General features: G+C 56.5%; 1 protein-coding gene across 1 annotated transcript; it reads right to left on the reverse strand.

Annotated features, from left to right (window-relative positions):
* Positions 1–2701: 2701 nt before the first annotated feature.
* Positions 2702–9942, reverse strand: PRSS22 (serine protease 22). The gene is made up of 6 exons (XM_025877242.2): positions 6583–9942; positions 5921–5947; positions 5461–5632; positions 4941–5218; positions 3723–3880; positions 2702–3204 (listed from the first exon to the last, which is right to left on the reverse strand). The coding sequence occupies exons 1-6, from the start codon at positions 6662–6664 to the stop codon at positions 2974–2976; spliced, it is 948 nt and encodes a 315-aa protein (XP_025733027.1). The 5' UTR covers positions 6665–9942; the 3' UTR covers positions 2702–2973.
* Between the last annotated feature and the right edge of the window lie 7478 nt (positions 9943–17420).

Genomic DNA, 17420 nt, shown 5'->3' on the forward strand with positions numbered 1-17420 from the left:
TCTTGATCTCAGGGTTGTGAGTTCGAGCCCCACGTTGAACGTAGAGATTACTTAAAAATAAAATCTTGGGGCGCCTAGGTGGCTCAGTCAGTTAAGCGTCTGCCTTCCGCTCAGGACATGAATCCGGGGTCCTGGGATCCAATCCCACATCAGGCTCATTGCCCGGGGTGGGGGCCTGCTTCTCCCTCTCCCCCTGCCCCTCCCCTCCACTCATGCTCTCTCTCTCAACTAAAATATTTTTAAAAAGTAATTAAAAATGAAAATAAAATCTTTGAAAAAAAACCCTAACGTGTGTGATTGATGAAATCTGACATGACCGCTTTCACAATAACAAAAAGTTTTCTGTTAAAAAAACAAAAAATTTTCTATAAATCTAAAACTATTCTAAAACAGAGGGTTTGAAACAGGTATATCAGTTAGGAATGCAATCAGCTGCAAATAAAAGATCAACGAACAGCGGCTTAGAAGCACAGACACGTGGAGGGAGGCAGCTGTTGGAGACTGGATAGTGGGCCCGCCACGTCCTCACACCCACACCTCCTGAAGCTTTGCTGTCATTCGGCCCAGCAGCTTGTCACCTCATGGTGATAAGATGGCTGCTGATGTTTAAGCATCACATCGACATCCAAGACTAGAAGAAGGTAGAGGATGGGAAAGGATGCCAGCTGAATAGGTCCCTTTTATCAGGAAAAAGCTGTCTTCCCAAGAAACCACCCACCAGACATCTGCTTCCCTCTCCTAGGCCAACACTCAGTCCCGCAGGCTCTTGCGACTCTGCGGGAAATTGTGGAAATGAGCGTTTCACTTTTCCAGTCTCGACGGCGGAGGAAGCATGGGAGGGGCGTGGGCTTACCAGGCACAGGAGGTTGCCACCGCAGAAGAGCTGGGCTCAGTGTGTGTGTGTGTGCTCACTTGCTCTGGACGCGGGGGCAGTGCTGTGGAGTCCCAGGCGTGGGGGTGGACGTCTCCTCAAGGGTTAAAGATCTGAGGAGAGAGCATGTGGAGGGACAGACCAAGTAGCCTGCAGCTAAGGCAGCTCGTGCTGGAATGACACTTGTCACCTTGGGGAAGCCAGGGGAGCTCTGAGAAGGGCTGTTCCGTGTGGGAGGCTGCAGCGGGTGGAGACACCTGCCCAATGGGCCCCTGGGACTTCTCCTGAGGAGACCGCCAGCAGGCCCAGGGGGTCTATGGTCCCCAGAGGCAGGTGGTGTCCATGGAACCAAAGCAATGAGTGCCCCACCCGGAGGGGTCCAGATTTAGGGTGTGTCCCTGGGCCCAGCTCCAACCCTGGAGCAAAGGGGCTTCTCTGCTGGTGCTGGGCTGACTCCCTCACCACCTCGTGGACCCCGCAGCCCTGATGAAGGGGTCATTACATATCCTGTCGTGGTGGGGACCCGGGTGCCTGTTCCCCACTCTGGGGCCCAGCCTGCCCTCAGCCTCCTCCAGGAGGGTGCGCTCGGGGGCTCCCTGGAGGCCCACCGCCCAACTCAGAGAGAACCCGTCCCACCCGAGTGTCCTGGCAACATCACCACCACCACCCTGGCAGATCTTGGAGGACAGAGGGAGGAGGCAGAGCCGCAGGCTGGGGAGTGGGGGCTGAAGGTGGGTGGGGGGAGGGGGAGTGGCAGGTGAGGGGGGGCCTCAGTCGGAAGGAGAGAGCCAGGATTTGGATGTGGCGCTCACTGAGTCACCGCTCCCTCCCCAGGCTGGTCCCCAGGTGGGCAGGAGGCCAGTGTGGTGTTTGTTGTTTTATAAAACCAACCCCAAGCCATCTTCCGTGATCTGATAACGACACAAGGGTGATCAAAACAACACGAGCAAATGTTTCAGAAGCTACTCCCCATAAAGGGTGCCAAACAGTCAGCCAGCCAAAACCCCGTGCCGCCTTCTCAAAAACTCGCTTCATGGACAATTTCTAGTTGGAGACACTTTGTAAGCAGTCCTTCAGCGTGACTGGACCTAGTTGTTTTCTTCACTTTCTTTTAGAACCAATCTCTTTGATTGAAGCACCATCAGGTTCACAGATTCCTGAAACCAACCACAGAGCCCTCAGTCTGCACATTGCACCAGTTGCAGGGAACCCCAGGTGGGCGAGGACGGCGTCCCAGATGTGGGGGGGCTGGAGGGGCAGGTCCAGGGGGCTGCAGAGGAGGGGGGCAGTCCTGGGGGAAGGGGGCTGTTAACTGGCAGACCCGTTCGTCGCCTGGGGACTGGCTCCCACCCGCTGTGGGCCCAGGCCAGGTGACTCAAGCCCATCGCATGGCAGGCCCAGAGACCTGCCATCTCATTGTTTTGCTCTGTCCTTGCAGGACAACTCACAGAATCAGCAGTGAGTCACTCCTGCGTCAGCTCCTGGGGGTGCAGAGGACTTGGCTGCCTCAGCCTGAATCTGGGAGACCTGATTCTCAGGGTGGGGAGGGAGGAGATACCCTACTCTCATATGGGCGGGTTTCTCCTAGCTAGCCCAGTTTGGGAAACCCAACAGGCAGGTTGGGGCCTCCTGCCTCCTCTCTATGTGGCCTCCCGGTGGGAGGGGGGCATAGGAAAGAAGTGCAAAGGCCAGGGGTCGTAATGCCGAAACACAGGTGCACAGGACGGCTAGGTCCCTAGCGGGACCCTCAGACAAACTCACACCCACCTGCCCCCATTTTAATCCCAAGTGTCCCCCCGCCTCCCAATATCCCCATACCTGGAAAAACAGTAACGGGGGAATAAACAATTTATTGAAATTGTAATAAATACGATATGCGGGCAGGGCTACAAATAACTGTAAAAATCGTCAGCACGGACATATACACACAGAAAACAAAGGCGCTCCCGCGGGCGGGGCGGAGCCTCGCAGCCGAGGCGGTGGTGCCGGCACGCGGGCGCCCCCCCGAGGCAGGTGGCTCACTTACAACGGCGGGAAGGGCGCACGGGAGGGGCGCACGGTCAGGCTGCCGGGGCCGCGCGGCCGCCAGTCTCCCCAGATCTCTAACGCGCGCGGCCCCGGGACGGCCCGGCGCCCCGAGCGGGCCCGCTCCCCTGCGAGTGCCCGCGGAGCTGCACTCCCTGCACGATCCGCATCACCCAGGAGCGGTGGGCAGCCAGGCTGATGTAGACGCCGGGCCGGTCACGCTCCGCACAGCCCTCGCCCCAGCTGATGATGCCCGCCAGCAGCCAGGTGCCCTCGACCTGGCACATGAGGGGGCCCCCGGAGTCACCCTGCGGAGAGTAGGCAAGGTCAGGGACCCATGTGGCTCAGGGCTGGACAGAGCCCAGGACCCAACACAGCAGGTGGCAAGGGGTTCCCTGGGGGGAGGGGGCGGATTTCTCTGTCCTGGAGGACAGGCCCTCGGGCTCACTGCTGGTGAGGAGCACTTTGTGCCACACCTTCGCACTCACAGCCCCCGAGCCACACTGGAATCCTGGGTAGCAGAGTAGGAACTGCAACCAGGACCTTACAGTGTCCGAGCCCGGGTGCGGACCATTACAGCACCCGCTGTCCACCACCACAGTGATGGAGCTGCAGCTGGCTCTGGGGACCAGGATGCAGGAACCCCCTCAGGAGAAGGCGAGCTCCCAGAGAGTGGGGTCCGGCACACCCAAGACACTCAGTAGATGTTTGGTGTACAGTCAGATGGATGGAGGCCCAGTTCTGTAGGCATCCGGGATACTCGCAGGTCCCAGCTGTCTTGGGGAGGTGAGCAGCGGCAGTGGTAGGAAGAAGGTGGGGTGCTCACCAGACAGGCATCTCGCTGCCCCTCCAGGTAGCCAGCACACAGCATATCCTCGGTGATGGCCCGCTGCCCCGCTCCCCGCCAGTACAGGCGGCTGCAGACTTCTGAGTTGATGATGGGAACCTCCAGCTTCTGCAGGGTCTGGGGATGGGGCAGGGGCACTAGGGGGCAGGGAGCAGAGGGTCAGACTTGGGAAACCGTCTCTTCAATGTCCCGACGGCCCCCTCCACACCCCCTCCGAGGCAGTTCTCAAAGGCTAATGGCTCAACTCTGTCAGGCTCTCCCAAATGCCTGTGGAAAACCCGAATTCCAAGACTCCACCTCTGGACCTAATGAATCCGAACAGAAGTGTGCATCCTGAGACCCTGAATCTTTAGAGCCTTCTGATGCCCACAGAATGGTTAGAACCACTGGTCCCAGCTGGTCCTGCCTCAGGCACCACTTTGTCCAGCACGGGGACTGGAACAGGGAAGTGTTCAATAAATGATCACCCCATGCTGGAGGTTATCAGGACCTGAGGAGTCCCCCAAACCCTGGGGGGACTGCAGACCCTGGGGTTGGTCTGTAGACCCCCCCCCCGACAGCCCATAATTCCAGTTCTCGAAGGAGCCCTGCCTGTAACCTTGGAGTCAGGGGGATCCCCAGGCACCTGGTGTCATTTCTCTTAATTCTTTTGAAATGTGGTTAATCATTTTTCTTAAACTTTTTCCTCCTAACCATCCCCCCATTATCTCTCTATCATCTTTTTTTGCTTCTTTGCCTCTTACTTTATCTGCCTTGTGTCTCTAGATGATGTTTTCCAGACTTGGTCTGACAATGTTATTTTCACAACATCCTTCTGGAAATTTCGCCTGCAATTATGGCACGCTGCCACCAGGAGGTGCCTGTTCCCCCCTAGTCAGCCCGGTCCCACACGTGCTCCTTCCAGCCCTTCCTCCATCACCTTAATAGCCTCATCCATCTGGCTGCTGCTGCCCCAGAACATCATCACAGATCCCTTTTAACTAGAAGAGACCTACAAGCGTCCACCTAGCTTTCTGAGACTTCCCACCTCTGGGCTGCTGTTCACTTTTTCTTTTGTGTCTGTTGTCAGAAGAGTCTTTTTCCTTCTGCTATGCCTCTGGCCTCTACCCTCTGCTGCCCACTGTAACTGTGTCTCTGGGAGCCTGCCAGCCTCTGTCCCCAGCCACCCCTGGCCATCCGGTAAGGGAGAAGCCGCACCTCCATCATGGATGCTCCCCCAGCCTGCAATCCAGCAGCGCATGTTGGGAGAGAGACGGACGGAGGCATCAGGCAGGCAGATGGGCAGGATTCGCTCAGAGAAGTGGATGGAGTGCTCAAGGCGCACCAGGGCGATGTCCGCACGGGAGCCCTCTTCCCAGGAGTACACGGGGTGGGACTGCACCCAGGCGATACCCACCTCCTGGGACCTCGGGCCAGGGTTCCCCAGCTGCCAGGCCCCCAGCAGCACAGAGAACTGGGATGGCTTGTTCAGAGTGCTGGCAGGAAGAGGAAAGGGGGTAGGGTCAGTCAGGAACCCTGGGGGGGCGGTGGTGCCGGGAAGGGTCAGGGAGTGTCTGGGGGACAACATGCTTATGGAAGCCCCTAAGCAGCAGCAGGGTCTCTCCTCTCGCTGAGAGGCCCCGAGACTGGACAGAGAGCGGGAGGCTGGGGCTGAGTGGGGAGCCTGGGGTCCGGGGCAGGAGGCCTGGGGTATCAAGCGCAGGACTGGCGTGCATACCCCTTGAAGCAGTGGGCAGCGGTGACCACCCAGCGTCTGGTGAGCAGGGAGCCCGCACAGTGGTGGGTCCCATTCTTCTGGATGCTCACGACCCAGGGCCACTCGGCATCGGTGCTGTCCTCACCACCCACGATCCGGTTCAGCTGCTGGGGCTTCCCACAGGCTGGGGGTGCTGGCGGAGGAGGGTCACGTTTTGTCACCCCCAGGGTCCAAGCCTCCCACCCAGCCCCATGCTGTTCTTCCCTGGCCCTCCCCTCAGGCTGGCCTTCCCTCTGTGCGCCTCTCACCTGCTGCTGCCCTGCCCTGCGCCCCTCTTCTACTCAAGAGTCTCCACTCTGCCTTCCAGGCCCCCTTGGCTGCCTGCCTTCTGCTCCTGCCCAAAAGCCCCTTCTGACCTGCTCCCCCTGCCAGACAGACACAGACTCCCCCCACCCCCACCGCTCAGGGCGGCCCCACTCACCAGGTATCTCGGCAGCATGGAAGGAGGCTGAGGGCAAGGGAAGGAAGGGTCAGGCCAGCGGAGAGGAGCCCCCCCAGTGTCCAGGGCAACTCCCCAGACCCCCATCGTGGGGCATTTCCTGGAGCCTGGGCGGGGCTGACAGAAACCTCGGGCTCGGTCTCTAAGCTGCGGCCTTACCCTCCCACCAGGTGTGCTCCATCCCACCCCCTGGCAGAGGATGAAGGGCGGCTGGCTCCTGGGCGCCTCTCACGGAGAAGTCAGGGAGCACACGCCTGACCCTCTCAGGCTCCCCCCCAACACCCAAGGCTGTGGCCCAAGACCCTCTCAACCCCAAGCCCAAGGCCTGGAACAGAAGCGTGGGGACCCGAGGGGGGGGAAGGGAGGGAGCGGGGAGAAGGGAGAGGGGGGCGGAGGGGGACAGCAACGGGAGCGCTGAGGCTGTTGAGGTCTGCCCAGAGCCTGCCTCAGTGCGTCCTGCCGTCCTGCCGGCAGCCACAGGACATGGCAGAGGGAGCAAGAAGCGCAGAAGGCGAGGGGGAGAGGGACAGAGACGGGGTGCAGGCAGGGCCGGGAGAGAGGGTGGGAAGGTGCTGAGTAGGGAGAAGGGAGGGGGTGGCCCTGGGGGGCAGAGGAAGGAGGGGCGGCAAGTCCTCAGGACTCACCTGCAGAAGCCAGGAGCAGCAGGGGGGTTAAGATCCTGAGACAGCCCCCACCCTGGGCCGGGGGAGTTCTGGAAACTACCATAGCCAGTGGGGGCCCAGGCACGGCTGGGAGAGCAGTCCTGCCTGTGACAGGAGTGTGCAGAGTTCCCTACAGGTCACCCCAGGTTTTATCCTGGGAGGTGGAATGCCGTTGGACCAGTCCCCCAAGTAAGTGAGTGGCTCAGTCCCTGCCACCCGGGGCTGTAGGTCACAGGAGGGGTGGGACTGCTGGGAGGAAATGAGCCGTTAAGGGGACTGGGGGCTCTAGCGGAGACCCCTACCTCTGCCCCGGAGGAGTGGACTCAGGGCTCTGGTTTAGGGGCCCAGGATCTACCCCCTAGAGGAACAGGACCCAGACCCAGAGGTCTAGGCCAATGGCCTTGACATTGACTAGGAAAGGTCCCCAGTTTGGGCAGGGAAGGGAAAGCCTGGGTCTGCAGCAGTTGGAGGCTAGGGTATGGGGTCTTGCTAAGGTCGCAGGGCCTTGGGGAAAAGGGGGTTGCCCAGAGGCTCAGTAACGGCTCCTTCCTCCAGGGGCCACCGTGACTCAGCCAGGAGACCTGACTGAGCCCTGGGCTCTGGGATCCCGTTAACTCACTTCCCAGAAAGCTGTGAATCAGGCCCCCAGTGGCCACCTGTCATGTGGGTCTTGTCACTCGGTGGCGAACAACTCATCCCTCACCTGGACTGCAGGGAAGCCCAGGTGGGGCCAGCCCAGTGCCCAGGTGGCTGACTGATGTGGCTGCCTGGGCAGGGCTGGCGTGCCATCCCCCACACCTGGCCTGGCCCCTGCACTCCGGTCAGAGGGCAGCAGGGCTCCACTGGAGCAGGGAGCCTGGGGATGCACCAGATGAGACCTTGTGACCCGGGGTCCCCACCACTTCCTCCCTGACTCAGCTCCCTGCTCCCGTGATGCGCCCACCCCAAGCCGGAAGTGCAGGCTCACTGTGTATCTCTGCCCTTTTGTTCATTTGATCAACAAGCCAGGTGCTGGGAAGGGGTGCGAAACAGTGGGAGCATACGGTGTGCCCTGCATTGCTGCATCTCAGCCTCAAATCCCCTTACCGTTCCCGCTCTGCAGCTGAGGAAACTGGGGCCTGGGGGGGAAGGGCGGAGCCTGGATTTGAACCTCAATCCAGAGGCAGGTGACAGGATCGGACACAGTAGATCCGGAGGGCTCTTGGTCCAGGAGATGGTTCTCACCCAAGGGCCTAGGTGCGGGGGGCAGGGAGTCGCAGTAGCCCAAGGAGGCACCTGACTCTGGTGGGGCTGCCAGCGAAGACTGCCCAGAAAAGGAGGACCTCGAAACAGGGGCCTGGAGGGCAAGTGGGAGTGGGCCTTGCAGAGACTCAGAAGGAGGACTCCTCGCAGAAGAGGGGGAGTCGGGCTGGAAGGGGTGGGGGCCCTCCAGACCGACCCTCAGTGCACACTGCTGGGTGCCTCTCTGGAGCTCCCCAGCCTGGCCAACATGCTCTGCCCCCACAGCCTGTGGGGGGGCCCCCAGAGGCCGCTGCCTCCCCCCCGAGGCCAGAAGGGTGGCGGGAGTCAGCAAAGGACAGCCTCCCCTGGAGACTGCAACACCACAAAGGATCACTGGTGTTTTACTGGCCCCCCATGCCAACCCCCGCTTTGGTGGAAAGGGCAGGAGACAGCCGGGTGTTAAACTGCAGCCAGAACCATCCCTGCGCATCAGGGCAAGCCCCCTGTCGCACCCCGCCCGCCCCGAACAGCCCCCAGCTGATGTGCTATTCCTGGGACTGGGAGGAGGGGGCTGCCGGAGAGTACCCTCACACAGCAGCCAAGGTGAGGGGCTGGTTCTGTGGGTGCTCACCTCCCCACCGGCCCCTGATCCTGGGTCACCCCTATACTCCATGGCTAGCCTCAGGCTCCCCCAACCCACTCCCTCCCTGCAACTACGGTGGTTGGCCTCCCCAGCTCATTTGGTAAGCATTTATTCGGCAACTGCTGTATGCCAGGCCCTGTGCTGGACACTGGAGTGCAGTGGTGGGTAAGACACAGGTCCTATCCTCAGGCAGCACGCATCTCCCCGGGGCTGGGCAGCAGAGCAGGTGACGATGGTGAGGAGTCAGGGACAAGAGTAGAGGGGAGTCTGGAGGATTCTGCCGGGCCGAACTGCTCCAGACTGCTGCCTCCCCAGTGTCCTCTGTGTAACAGCCTTTCCTGACACCTGGGTCACTGCCCAGGTGACCCAAGGGGCAGGCATATGTCCTAAGATGTCGCTGTCCCCAAGATGGGGTGGCTAGGACCTGGCAGGTACCACAGGAAATTCTGAGAAGCCAATGAAGACCCTGGCACGGGCCCTAAGCAAGGCCCTAGAGACCGGCTCCCCGGTTCCCAGAGAGTGGGGACCTTGGTGTGATCTGACCTTCAACAGAAGATTTATGGAGCGCCTACTGTATGCTGGAGCCACGCCAGGTGGGCTGGCTGGGCACCTCATCACCTGGGCACACAACCCTGCCGGCCATGTGGCCATGGCGCCATCTCAGGGCCACCGACAATTGCAGCGAGGTGCGCAGGATGCATGGGGCTGCAGAGCTGGGCCGGCCACACTCCCCCCGAAGCAGGGGCCCACCAACGCCGTTTCAGACAGGGCAGACGTTGGCAGTGGGCTATCCATTCATCCCCAACCCCAATCTGCCAGTGCCTGCCGTGCGCTGGGCGCTGCCATACCAGCTGGAGATACAGCAGCGAGCAAACCGAAAGCAACCCTGGCCCTTGTGTCAGGGACACCGGAGGAAAGACAGAATAAACTATAGGAAGAAATCATTTAGTCTGATGGATGATGAAGTCCCGGGGAAGCCAAACCAGGAAGGGGATGGGGCCGGGGGCCGGGGGAAGGTGGCCATCGTGTCAGGAACTCAGGACAGTGCTCACTCCAGTGCTCACTCTCAGGCTGAGTCTTAAGGGTGAAGTTGGAGGTCATCCCAGCCCCCAGAACGACACCAGCAAAGGCTCTGCTGGGTGGGACTGGCAGATTCGAGCTGTGGCAAAGGGGAGCCACAGGGGGGGGCTTTCTGTGGAGGTGACACTGACCTGGGCTCCAGGGAACCGCACTGGGAGAGAGGTGGGGAGGCTGTTCCAGGGACCAACCAGTTCGTGGGCACAGGGGCAGGCACTCAGGGGTGCGGGGAGCAGCTGACGGCTCTCAGCAGAGGGTGCTGGGACACACGTGGCCCTCGTGCCTGAGCCCCTGCCCCAGCATGTCCTACACCCCACGTTCACAGCAGCAGGACCCACAGAGCCCCAAAGTGGACGCAGCCCAATGTCCATCTGTGGATGAACAGATAAACACAGTGTGGCCCATTCACCCGCCCAAAGGAATATTATCTTATTACCCAGCCATAAGAAGGAATGAAGCGCCGGACACCTGCCAGTGTGGGGGAAGGTGGGGGAAGCTGGAGGACGCTGTGCTCAGTGACAAGGGCCGGATGCAAAAGGACAAATACTGCAGGATTCCACTGGTAGGAAGTCCCCGAGGTTGTAGAGCCACAGCCCCAGGAAGTGGAAGAGGGGGTGCCAGGGGCCAGGGAAGGGCCAGGAGTTAGGGTTCGGCGGGGACACAGTCCTTCAGGAAGATGGAAAAGGTCTGCAGACGAAGGCAGGACGTCTGCACATATTTAATGCCACTGAGCCATGCCCTTAGCAGTGGTGGAAACAGTAATACTGTAATTAAAAGAATGGGGAAGAAAATCTGAATGTCCCCCCCTTTTTTTTAATAAAAGATTTTATTTATTGAGAGAGAAAGAGAATGGTAGAGAGAGAGCATGAGAGGGAGGAAGGTTAGAGGGAGACGCAGACTCCCTGCTGAGCAGGGAGCCTGATGTGGGACTCGATCCTGGGACTCCAAGATCATGACCTGGGCCGAAGGCAGTCGCTTAACCAACTGAGCCACCCAGGCGCCCTGTCCCCCCTCTTGTGAACACTGGGCTGCAGAGGGGAGTGGCCAGCGCACTGGTCGCCCCGGGGACAGCAGCGGCCCTGCCGCGGGAGCGCGCAGAGCACTCACAGGAGCAGCTAAACGGGAGCTCCTTCCTCCCCCCGGGCCTCAGTTTATCCGTCGGTGAAGAGGACTGGTCAGCCCTCCACCCTGCCTGTCACAAGTGCGGGAGCCACGGCTGCTCAGGTGTGAGCGCCGGCTGAGCAACACTAGGCCGTGCGTCTGCAGGCAAGATTTTCTGGAACCATTTGTCCCTGGCTGCCCTGGAGATACTCAAGGACACGGCTCACTGGCTGGTATTCCGTCATTGGGGATGTCCTTCCTCTGGTCTAACACACTCCTGAACTCTCCTAGGAACCCATATGTCTCCAACCCTATCCCAGGTCCCACCCAGAGCCCCCTCTCTACCCCAGCCCAGCCCCCATAGCCTGGGCCTCCCATTTTCCTCTGCCTCTGCCCAGGCTCCTCACGGTCTCCCCAGTTCTGCCCATCCCCGTCCTGGCCGCAGAGCTCTGCCCCTGCTCCCTTCCGCGTGTGGCATCTTGGGATACTCACTGGTTCCACTGAAGTCTCAAGTGTCAAGCACGCCAAATCCTCTCATCTTCTGGCTCTCCAACCCTGGCCTGTGTGGTCTGCGCATGCCCACACCCACCTCCCACCTAAAACTTGGGAATAGAGCTTTCTCCACCTTATAGCAGCATTGTCTGTCCTCATGACATCTCCATAAAGTGGAGGCTGAGCAAGCCCTGTTGCCCAGCCTTCCCTTCTCTGGTCTTAGGGGTCCCCTCTTCCCCACACCCTTCCTCACTCCCACACTTTCTAAATGCAGAGCCCCAGCTCTTTGACTCTTTGAATGCTGGACTTCCAGGGTCCAGGTGTCGATTATATGAGTCAGGTATCTTTGTGCTGGCTGATGTCTTCCTGGAATAGAAAGCAGTGTTAGCTCTTGTGGTCCACTAAGACTTTCAGGCATCTTCCAGGCTGCACTTACAGCTGCTCCCCCGTCCCTTACTGATCTACTCTCTTCTGCTACAGCTCATCTCTAAGTCAGCTTGCTCCAGAGTTTGCCTTTCATGTCTTAGAGCACTCTCCTAAGTTTTGTTCACAACAGTTTCCTCCTTCAGAAAAGTTGGCTGTACGCTGGATTTCTTAGGGCTAATCACGTTTTCTCAGTGACTCCCACTGTTCTCATGGAAAAATAATCCATCAGTCTGGGCTGTGAATCATTGGGGAGGAAGGTAGTCAGTCCTCCTACAGAAACGTCACTGGGCTTGTCCACACTGGGGGCCAGAACCCCTTACCTCCACTCCCTAGTCTACATACCACTTTCCTGGTTGGGGGAGAATCCTTTCTTTTGCCCCCCACCCACCACCACGACAAGAATTTCCACCTTGTGTCTGGCTAAGCTGACGGATCACAGGTAAACTTGGAGCCCCCTTTGCTCTGTTTACCTTTAGAACAGCACGTTTACTAGAGGAATGTGTTCCCAAGGGCTCTGGCTAGCCAGCAAGAGCCAATTGTTAAATTTGCACGAAGTCTTCAAGTGGTTGACATCACATTAGTATTCGAAATCAGGAGCGCACGGGACAATTTACACCACCAAAATCAGCAAAGGCCACAAACAGGCCTTTCCCCCGAGACGGTCCACTGTGAAGTTCTGACCCACATGCCCCTGAGTACCATCCACACGACCTGCCTATGCTAGAACCAGACTCCCCAGCACTCAGCCATGTCTCCTTCCACCTTGGATGGACTGGAGCCTACTTTCACCACAACACTGACATCGGTCTGGAAGGGCTGCGCTTCTCTGCGACCAGGAAGCAGAGGCGAGCTCCAGGCTGGGAAGGACCAGGGCCAGGCCCAGAGGAGCCTGCTGGGAAGAAGGGCAGAGGGCAAGGGGCAAGCTGGTTGAGCTGACTCAGCTGGGTACCCATCACCAGGTTGGGCAGCTCCCAGCACTCTTGGTGACTTATCAGTGACTCACAGACCAAGGAGAGGGGGCAGGACCTCAATCTTGAGGTCAGAAGTCATGGCCAAGGGCTCATGGAAAGGAAGTGAATGCTGCACAGGATCAGCCACGTCTGAGGGCAGGTGCAGAATGAGGGGCCCCAGCCCAGTTCCCAAGGGGAGCTGGTCCTGGAGCTGGGAGCTGCAGGTCCCCCCAGCCTTTCTTCAGGGCTTCCTACAGAGATGTGACCTAGCCCCCCAGGTGACCTGAGCAGCCCGGTCATGCCTACAGAGAGGAAGCATGGAAAACCAGCCCCAGCCTCCCCCGCAGGGTGGAGAGCCACCTCCAACCACGTTCCTCCTCCCCCTCACCCCTCTAGGGCAATGGGTGACTGCTGGTTACTGCCAATGAATGGCTTCTGGGTTAAGTCTGTGTGGTTTCTCCAGCAGGAAGACAGACAGTTCTGGGGCATAGGGCAGCAGCTGGGATGGGGACCCCTGTCTGTGCTGGGAGGGGGAGGCCCAGAGCACCTAGTAAGGTATGAGGCACCCATTTCTATCACTGCCCATCCTTTAAGCCCATCTGGGTGCTGAGGACTTGGACTCCTGATGGGCATCTCCAACTAAGGGACCTTAACATTCCCTCGAACCTGACACCCCCAGACCCCCCACCTCAGAAAAGAACACTACCATCCGCCTGGGGGGTCCAGCCCTAAGGCGAGCCATCCCAGACTCATCCTGTGCCTCCCCACTCATATCCAACTGAAAAGGAAAAACTACTCTGTACACGCAGAATGATTTTTGACAACACATGTGTGGGATTTTGCTCACCAAGCAGTTCTCCAATTTCCTGTGGACACCAACTGGGTGTCCGCTGATTTAACTCAATTCACATACCAACTGGACTTGGTGCAGACCCTATAGGGTAAGGGCTCAGCCTCACAAGATCCCCTGGACTTCAGGGGCCAATCCGGTAGTAGGTCCTCAGGTCACCCACACTTCTGTCCAACATGGCTAGAAGTCCAGGCTTCCCTGGACCCCCTCCTCAGGTTCAATAATTTGCTAGAATGGCTCACAGAACTCAAGGGAACACTTATGTTTACCAATTTATTATATAATAAAGGATACAGGTGAACAGCCAGATGAAAGGGCACATAGGGAAAAATCAGGAAGGATCCCAAATGCAGGAGCTACCGTGTCGTGGAGTTAGGGTGCGCCATGCTCCCAGCACGTGGACATGTTCACCAACTTGGAAGGTTCCTGAACCCCATACACTAGGGATTTTCATGGAGGCTCACCATGTGGGCATGAACGATGATTCACTCCATCTCCAGCTCCTTCCCGTCCCCTGGAGGCTTGGTCTTTCTGGTGACTGGCCTCCATCCTAGAGCTATCCAGAGCCCACCAAGAGTTACCTCCTCAAACAAGAGACACCCCTGCTACCTGGGAAATCCCAAGGGATTTCGGAGCTCTGGGTCAGGCACTGGGGGCAAAGACCAGAGTGTGTATTTGTAGCAGAATCGCACATCGCAGGGCATCCATCTGGAATACACGTATCACCAGCCGCATGACAAAGCTACCAGTTACAACTAGACAAGGAGCCAGGCCATTCCCCTTGTGGAAAGCCCTGGGTGAGCTAGATAATTGGCCCTTTGAATGACCCCCCTTCTCCCTTCCCGCACCCTAATTCCCACTCTTTGTTTAAATTCACCAGTAAACAGTAAGACCCCAGCCTTCCCTGGCTCGGACTCTAGTAAAGGCAGAGTCCTGGTCGGCGCTCTTCCCTGACTCCTCGAGACCTCACTGGGTGGCCCTAAGGCGTACCATGTCCCCTTCAGGGCTTTGTGAGTAACAAATCTGGGGGTTTTTTTGTTTTGTTTGTTTTTCTAGTTTCCTGATGGTTGCTGCTGAGGTGCATCTTGCAATCAGTCATAGGAACCACAAGGGCCTAACCAGCTGCAATGTGTCTGGGCGGGGGGGTGGGCTGCCACTTGGGGGGTGGGATTCCAGCCATGAGCCGGGCATCTAGGCCCTTCTCCCCGGCCGCATAGCTCATCAGCTCTGCCCTGGACTCAGCAACGGCCTCCTCGCCAGTCTCCTCCCATAGCAACCAGAGATGTTTAACAAAACTCAAGTTAGAGCAGGACACCTCCTCCTTTAAAACTCTGCTGGTGCCCACTGAGCTTGGAAGGAGATCCAGACTCCTCCCTCAGGCTCTGCATGACCTGCCCCCTGCAGTCCTCTCCCTCACATTCTTCCCTCCTGGCTCACTCCTGTCCAGTCACATGACGCCGCACAAGCCCTTTCTATCCTTGAAGCCCTTTGCCCTCTGAGGGCCTCCCTTTGTGCTCTTCCATTTACCTGGAAGGCCCTAACCCCATCTTCAGAGTCCGCACCTTCTCCCATGGCTTAGTTCAAGTGGCATTCTCTCCCGACTCTTCTACTCGGCCCCGCGGGTACAAGTGCAGATCTGCCCTGGGCAAACAAGATCACACGAGATCCCTGATGGCAGTGCTGGCGCCTCCAGAGATGATCTGATCTTACGGAGTATGTGCCTTTCTCTGTCTCTGATGAGGCTATTTACAACTCTGTAGGGACAGAACTTAACTGGCAGAAAACAGACAGTAAGGCCAGTAATTCTTGTCTCTAGAAAAGCAGGTCACGTCCCACCAATGCAACTGGGTTGCTTCCTCGGTGTCCTGACAGCTTTGCCAGTTTTCGTCAGTTGGCAAATTCATTTCAGCAATCCTTCCTGGACTATAAATGTGCGCTGCTTTGAGCCCTCTTTTTCAACAAGTTAATATCTTACTGGTTCCCTCCTTAACTGATAAAAAAATCTCTGAGATGATCTTAGGAAAGTCATTTTACCTTTTGGTGAAAAAATTCAATGTCAGCCTGTACATTTCTCTTATTAAAGTTACTATATTTTGTTTAGAAACTAGCTTGGTGAACAATCAGTTCCATGAGGACAGGAACTTCTTTTGCTTGTTGGGAAAAACCGTGAAAGACTTTGAAACATGCAAAGAAGGTAACCAGCTGTGCTTCCAGCTGGAGGCTGAGCACGGAGAGCAGGTCCTCCGGAGCTACCTGATTCTACAGGGTCTCTGTACAGTTGTCTTCAACTAGGCTATTTTACCACATTTCCCCCTCCAATCTGTGAAAAAGAGGATTCTCAATATCACGTTTTCTTCCCCTGTAGGATACCGACCAGTTCTGCATCCAGTTTTCAGATTTCAGCACTCCTGATTTCCTATATGTGTCCTCTTCAGATTCCCTTTTAAACCAGTTTTGACAACCTCTTGGTTTCCTCATTCATTAATTAGTTAAAATTTTTGACACATGCCCATTTTGTATTTATTTGAAAGTCATGCCTTTACCTTTCTGAAAATTACATTAAAAAAAAAAAGATTTTAGGGACGCTTCAGTGAATCAGTCGGTTAACTGTCTGCCTTCCAATCAGGTCATGATCCCAGGGCCCTGGGATCCAGCCCCACACTGGGCTCCCTGCTCAGCCAGGAGCCTGCTTTTCCCTCTCCTTCTGCCCCCCCCCCCCCCCCCCGCTTGTGATCTCTCTCTGTGTAAAATAAATAAATAAAATCTTTTAAAAAATTTTAAAAAAAGATATTATTTTTAAATAATCTCTGTGCCCAATGTGGGGCTCAAACTCACAACCCTGAGATCAACAGTCACATGCTCCACTGACTGAGCCAGCCAGGTGCCCTTTGAAAATTACTTTTTTTTTTTTATTTATTTATTTGACAGACAGAGACACAGCGAGAGAGGGAACACAAGCAGGGAGAGTGGGAGAGGGAGAAGCAGGCCCCCCGCGGAGCAGGGAGCCCGATGTGGGGCTCGATCCCTGGACCCTGGGATCATGACCTGAACTGAAGGCAGATGCTTAATGACTGAGCCACCCAGGCACCCCTGAAAATTATATTTTTAATGTCTATTATATCCCCAGTGCTTAGCATGTAATGGCAATTTTACTGAATAAATTAAATGAAATAGTTTACAAATTTGTATTTAATTAATAAAGCAGGTTGCAAATTCTATTTTTTCCTTTTTATATTATTTCAATCATGCTATTACATTACTTTAATCTGCTTTTTGAGTTTAACATATTTTGGCAACCCATGTCAGTAAACCATTCATAACACGATTGTTAATGCCATGTAATATTCCGCTGTATAATTTACCCAAGGCTGTGTCCTCTGATACTGGGCATTCTTTTTACTGTCGTATATAATACTTCAGTGAACAACCTTGTTCACAAATCCTTAAAAAATATCTGATTAGTTCCTCAAGTTATGTTCCTAGTAGGGAAATCACTAGGTTATAAACTTACTTGATATGTATTGTCAAACTACTCTCTTTTCTAAAAACACTTTTCTAGAGTTGTGTAGTGATTTCTTTTTTTCCCCTTCCTTTACCATGGAAAAATAGAATGCAAATATTTTCCCTCGTACCCTGGCAGGGTTTGAAGGCTCAGTCTTCCCTGCCCTTAAGGAAAGAACTAGCTCTCCAGTTGCTAACGATGTGGTGTCAAGGTTGAATTCACCAGCAAGGTGTTGTGAAAGAGGGGAGTCCTGGTGTGAAGAGAGAGAGGAGACAGGAAATGTGTCAGCTAGGAACAGGAAAGGGTAAAGATTTCCCCAAGTCTAAGATGGGCGGGCCTGCAAACCTAGCAAAGTTCCGTGAGGGTGCCGCTCAAATGTCTAGGAGCGCCCCCCCGGAAGGCAAGGGTAGCTGGGCAGACCCCAGCTCTCACCAGGAACCTGTCTTTCAGGCGCCAGGGCCTGGAGTGGAGCCCCACACTTCCCTAGGCAGGCAGATTTTCAACCAGGATGCTGATAGGGCCCAAACTGAATGTCAACTATGTATTGGTAAATAGCCA

The sequence above is a fragment of the Callorhinus ursinus genome, unplaced genomic scaffold, assembly GCF_003265705.2.
Source record: "Callorhinus ursinus isolate GAN/ISIS: 27379988/994484 unplaced genomic scaffold, GSC_fseal_2.0 scaffold13, whole genome shotgun sequence".
NCBI classification, from domain to species: domain Eukaryota; kingdom Metazoa; phylum Chordata; class Mammalia; order Carnivora; family Otariidae; genus Callorhinus; species Callorhinus ursinus.

Bases quoted from the DNA above. Each gene is read 5' to 3' on its own strand.
- PRSS22 (XM_025877242.2), bottom strand. From the start codon at position 6,664: ATGGTAGTTTCCAGAACTCCCCCGGCCCAGGGTGGGGGCTGTCTCAGG. The intron at 5,633-5,920 runs GTGAGTGGGGCC...CTCCTCCGCCAG, and splicing joins CCATGCTGCCGAGATACCTG to CACCCCCAGCCTGTGGGAAG. The intron at 3,205-3,722 runs GTGAGCACCCCA...TACTCTCCGCAG, and splicing joins GGCAGCGAGATGCCTGTCTG to GGTGACTCCGGGGGCCCCCT.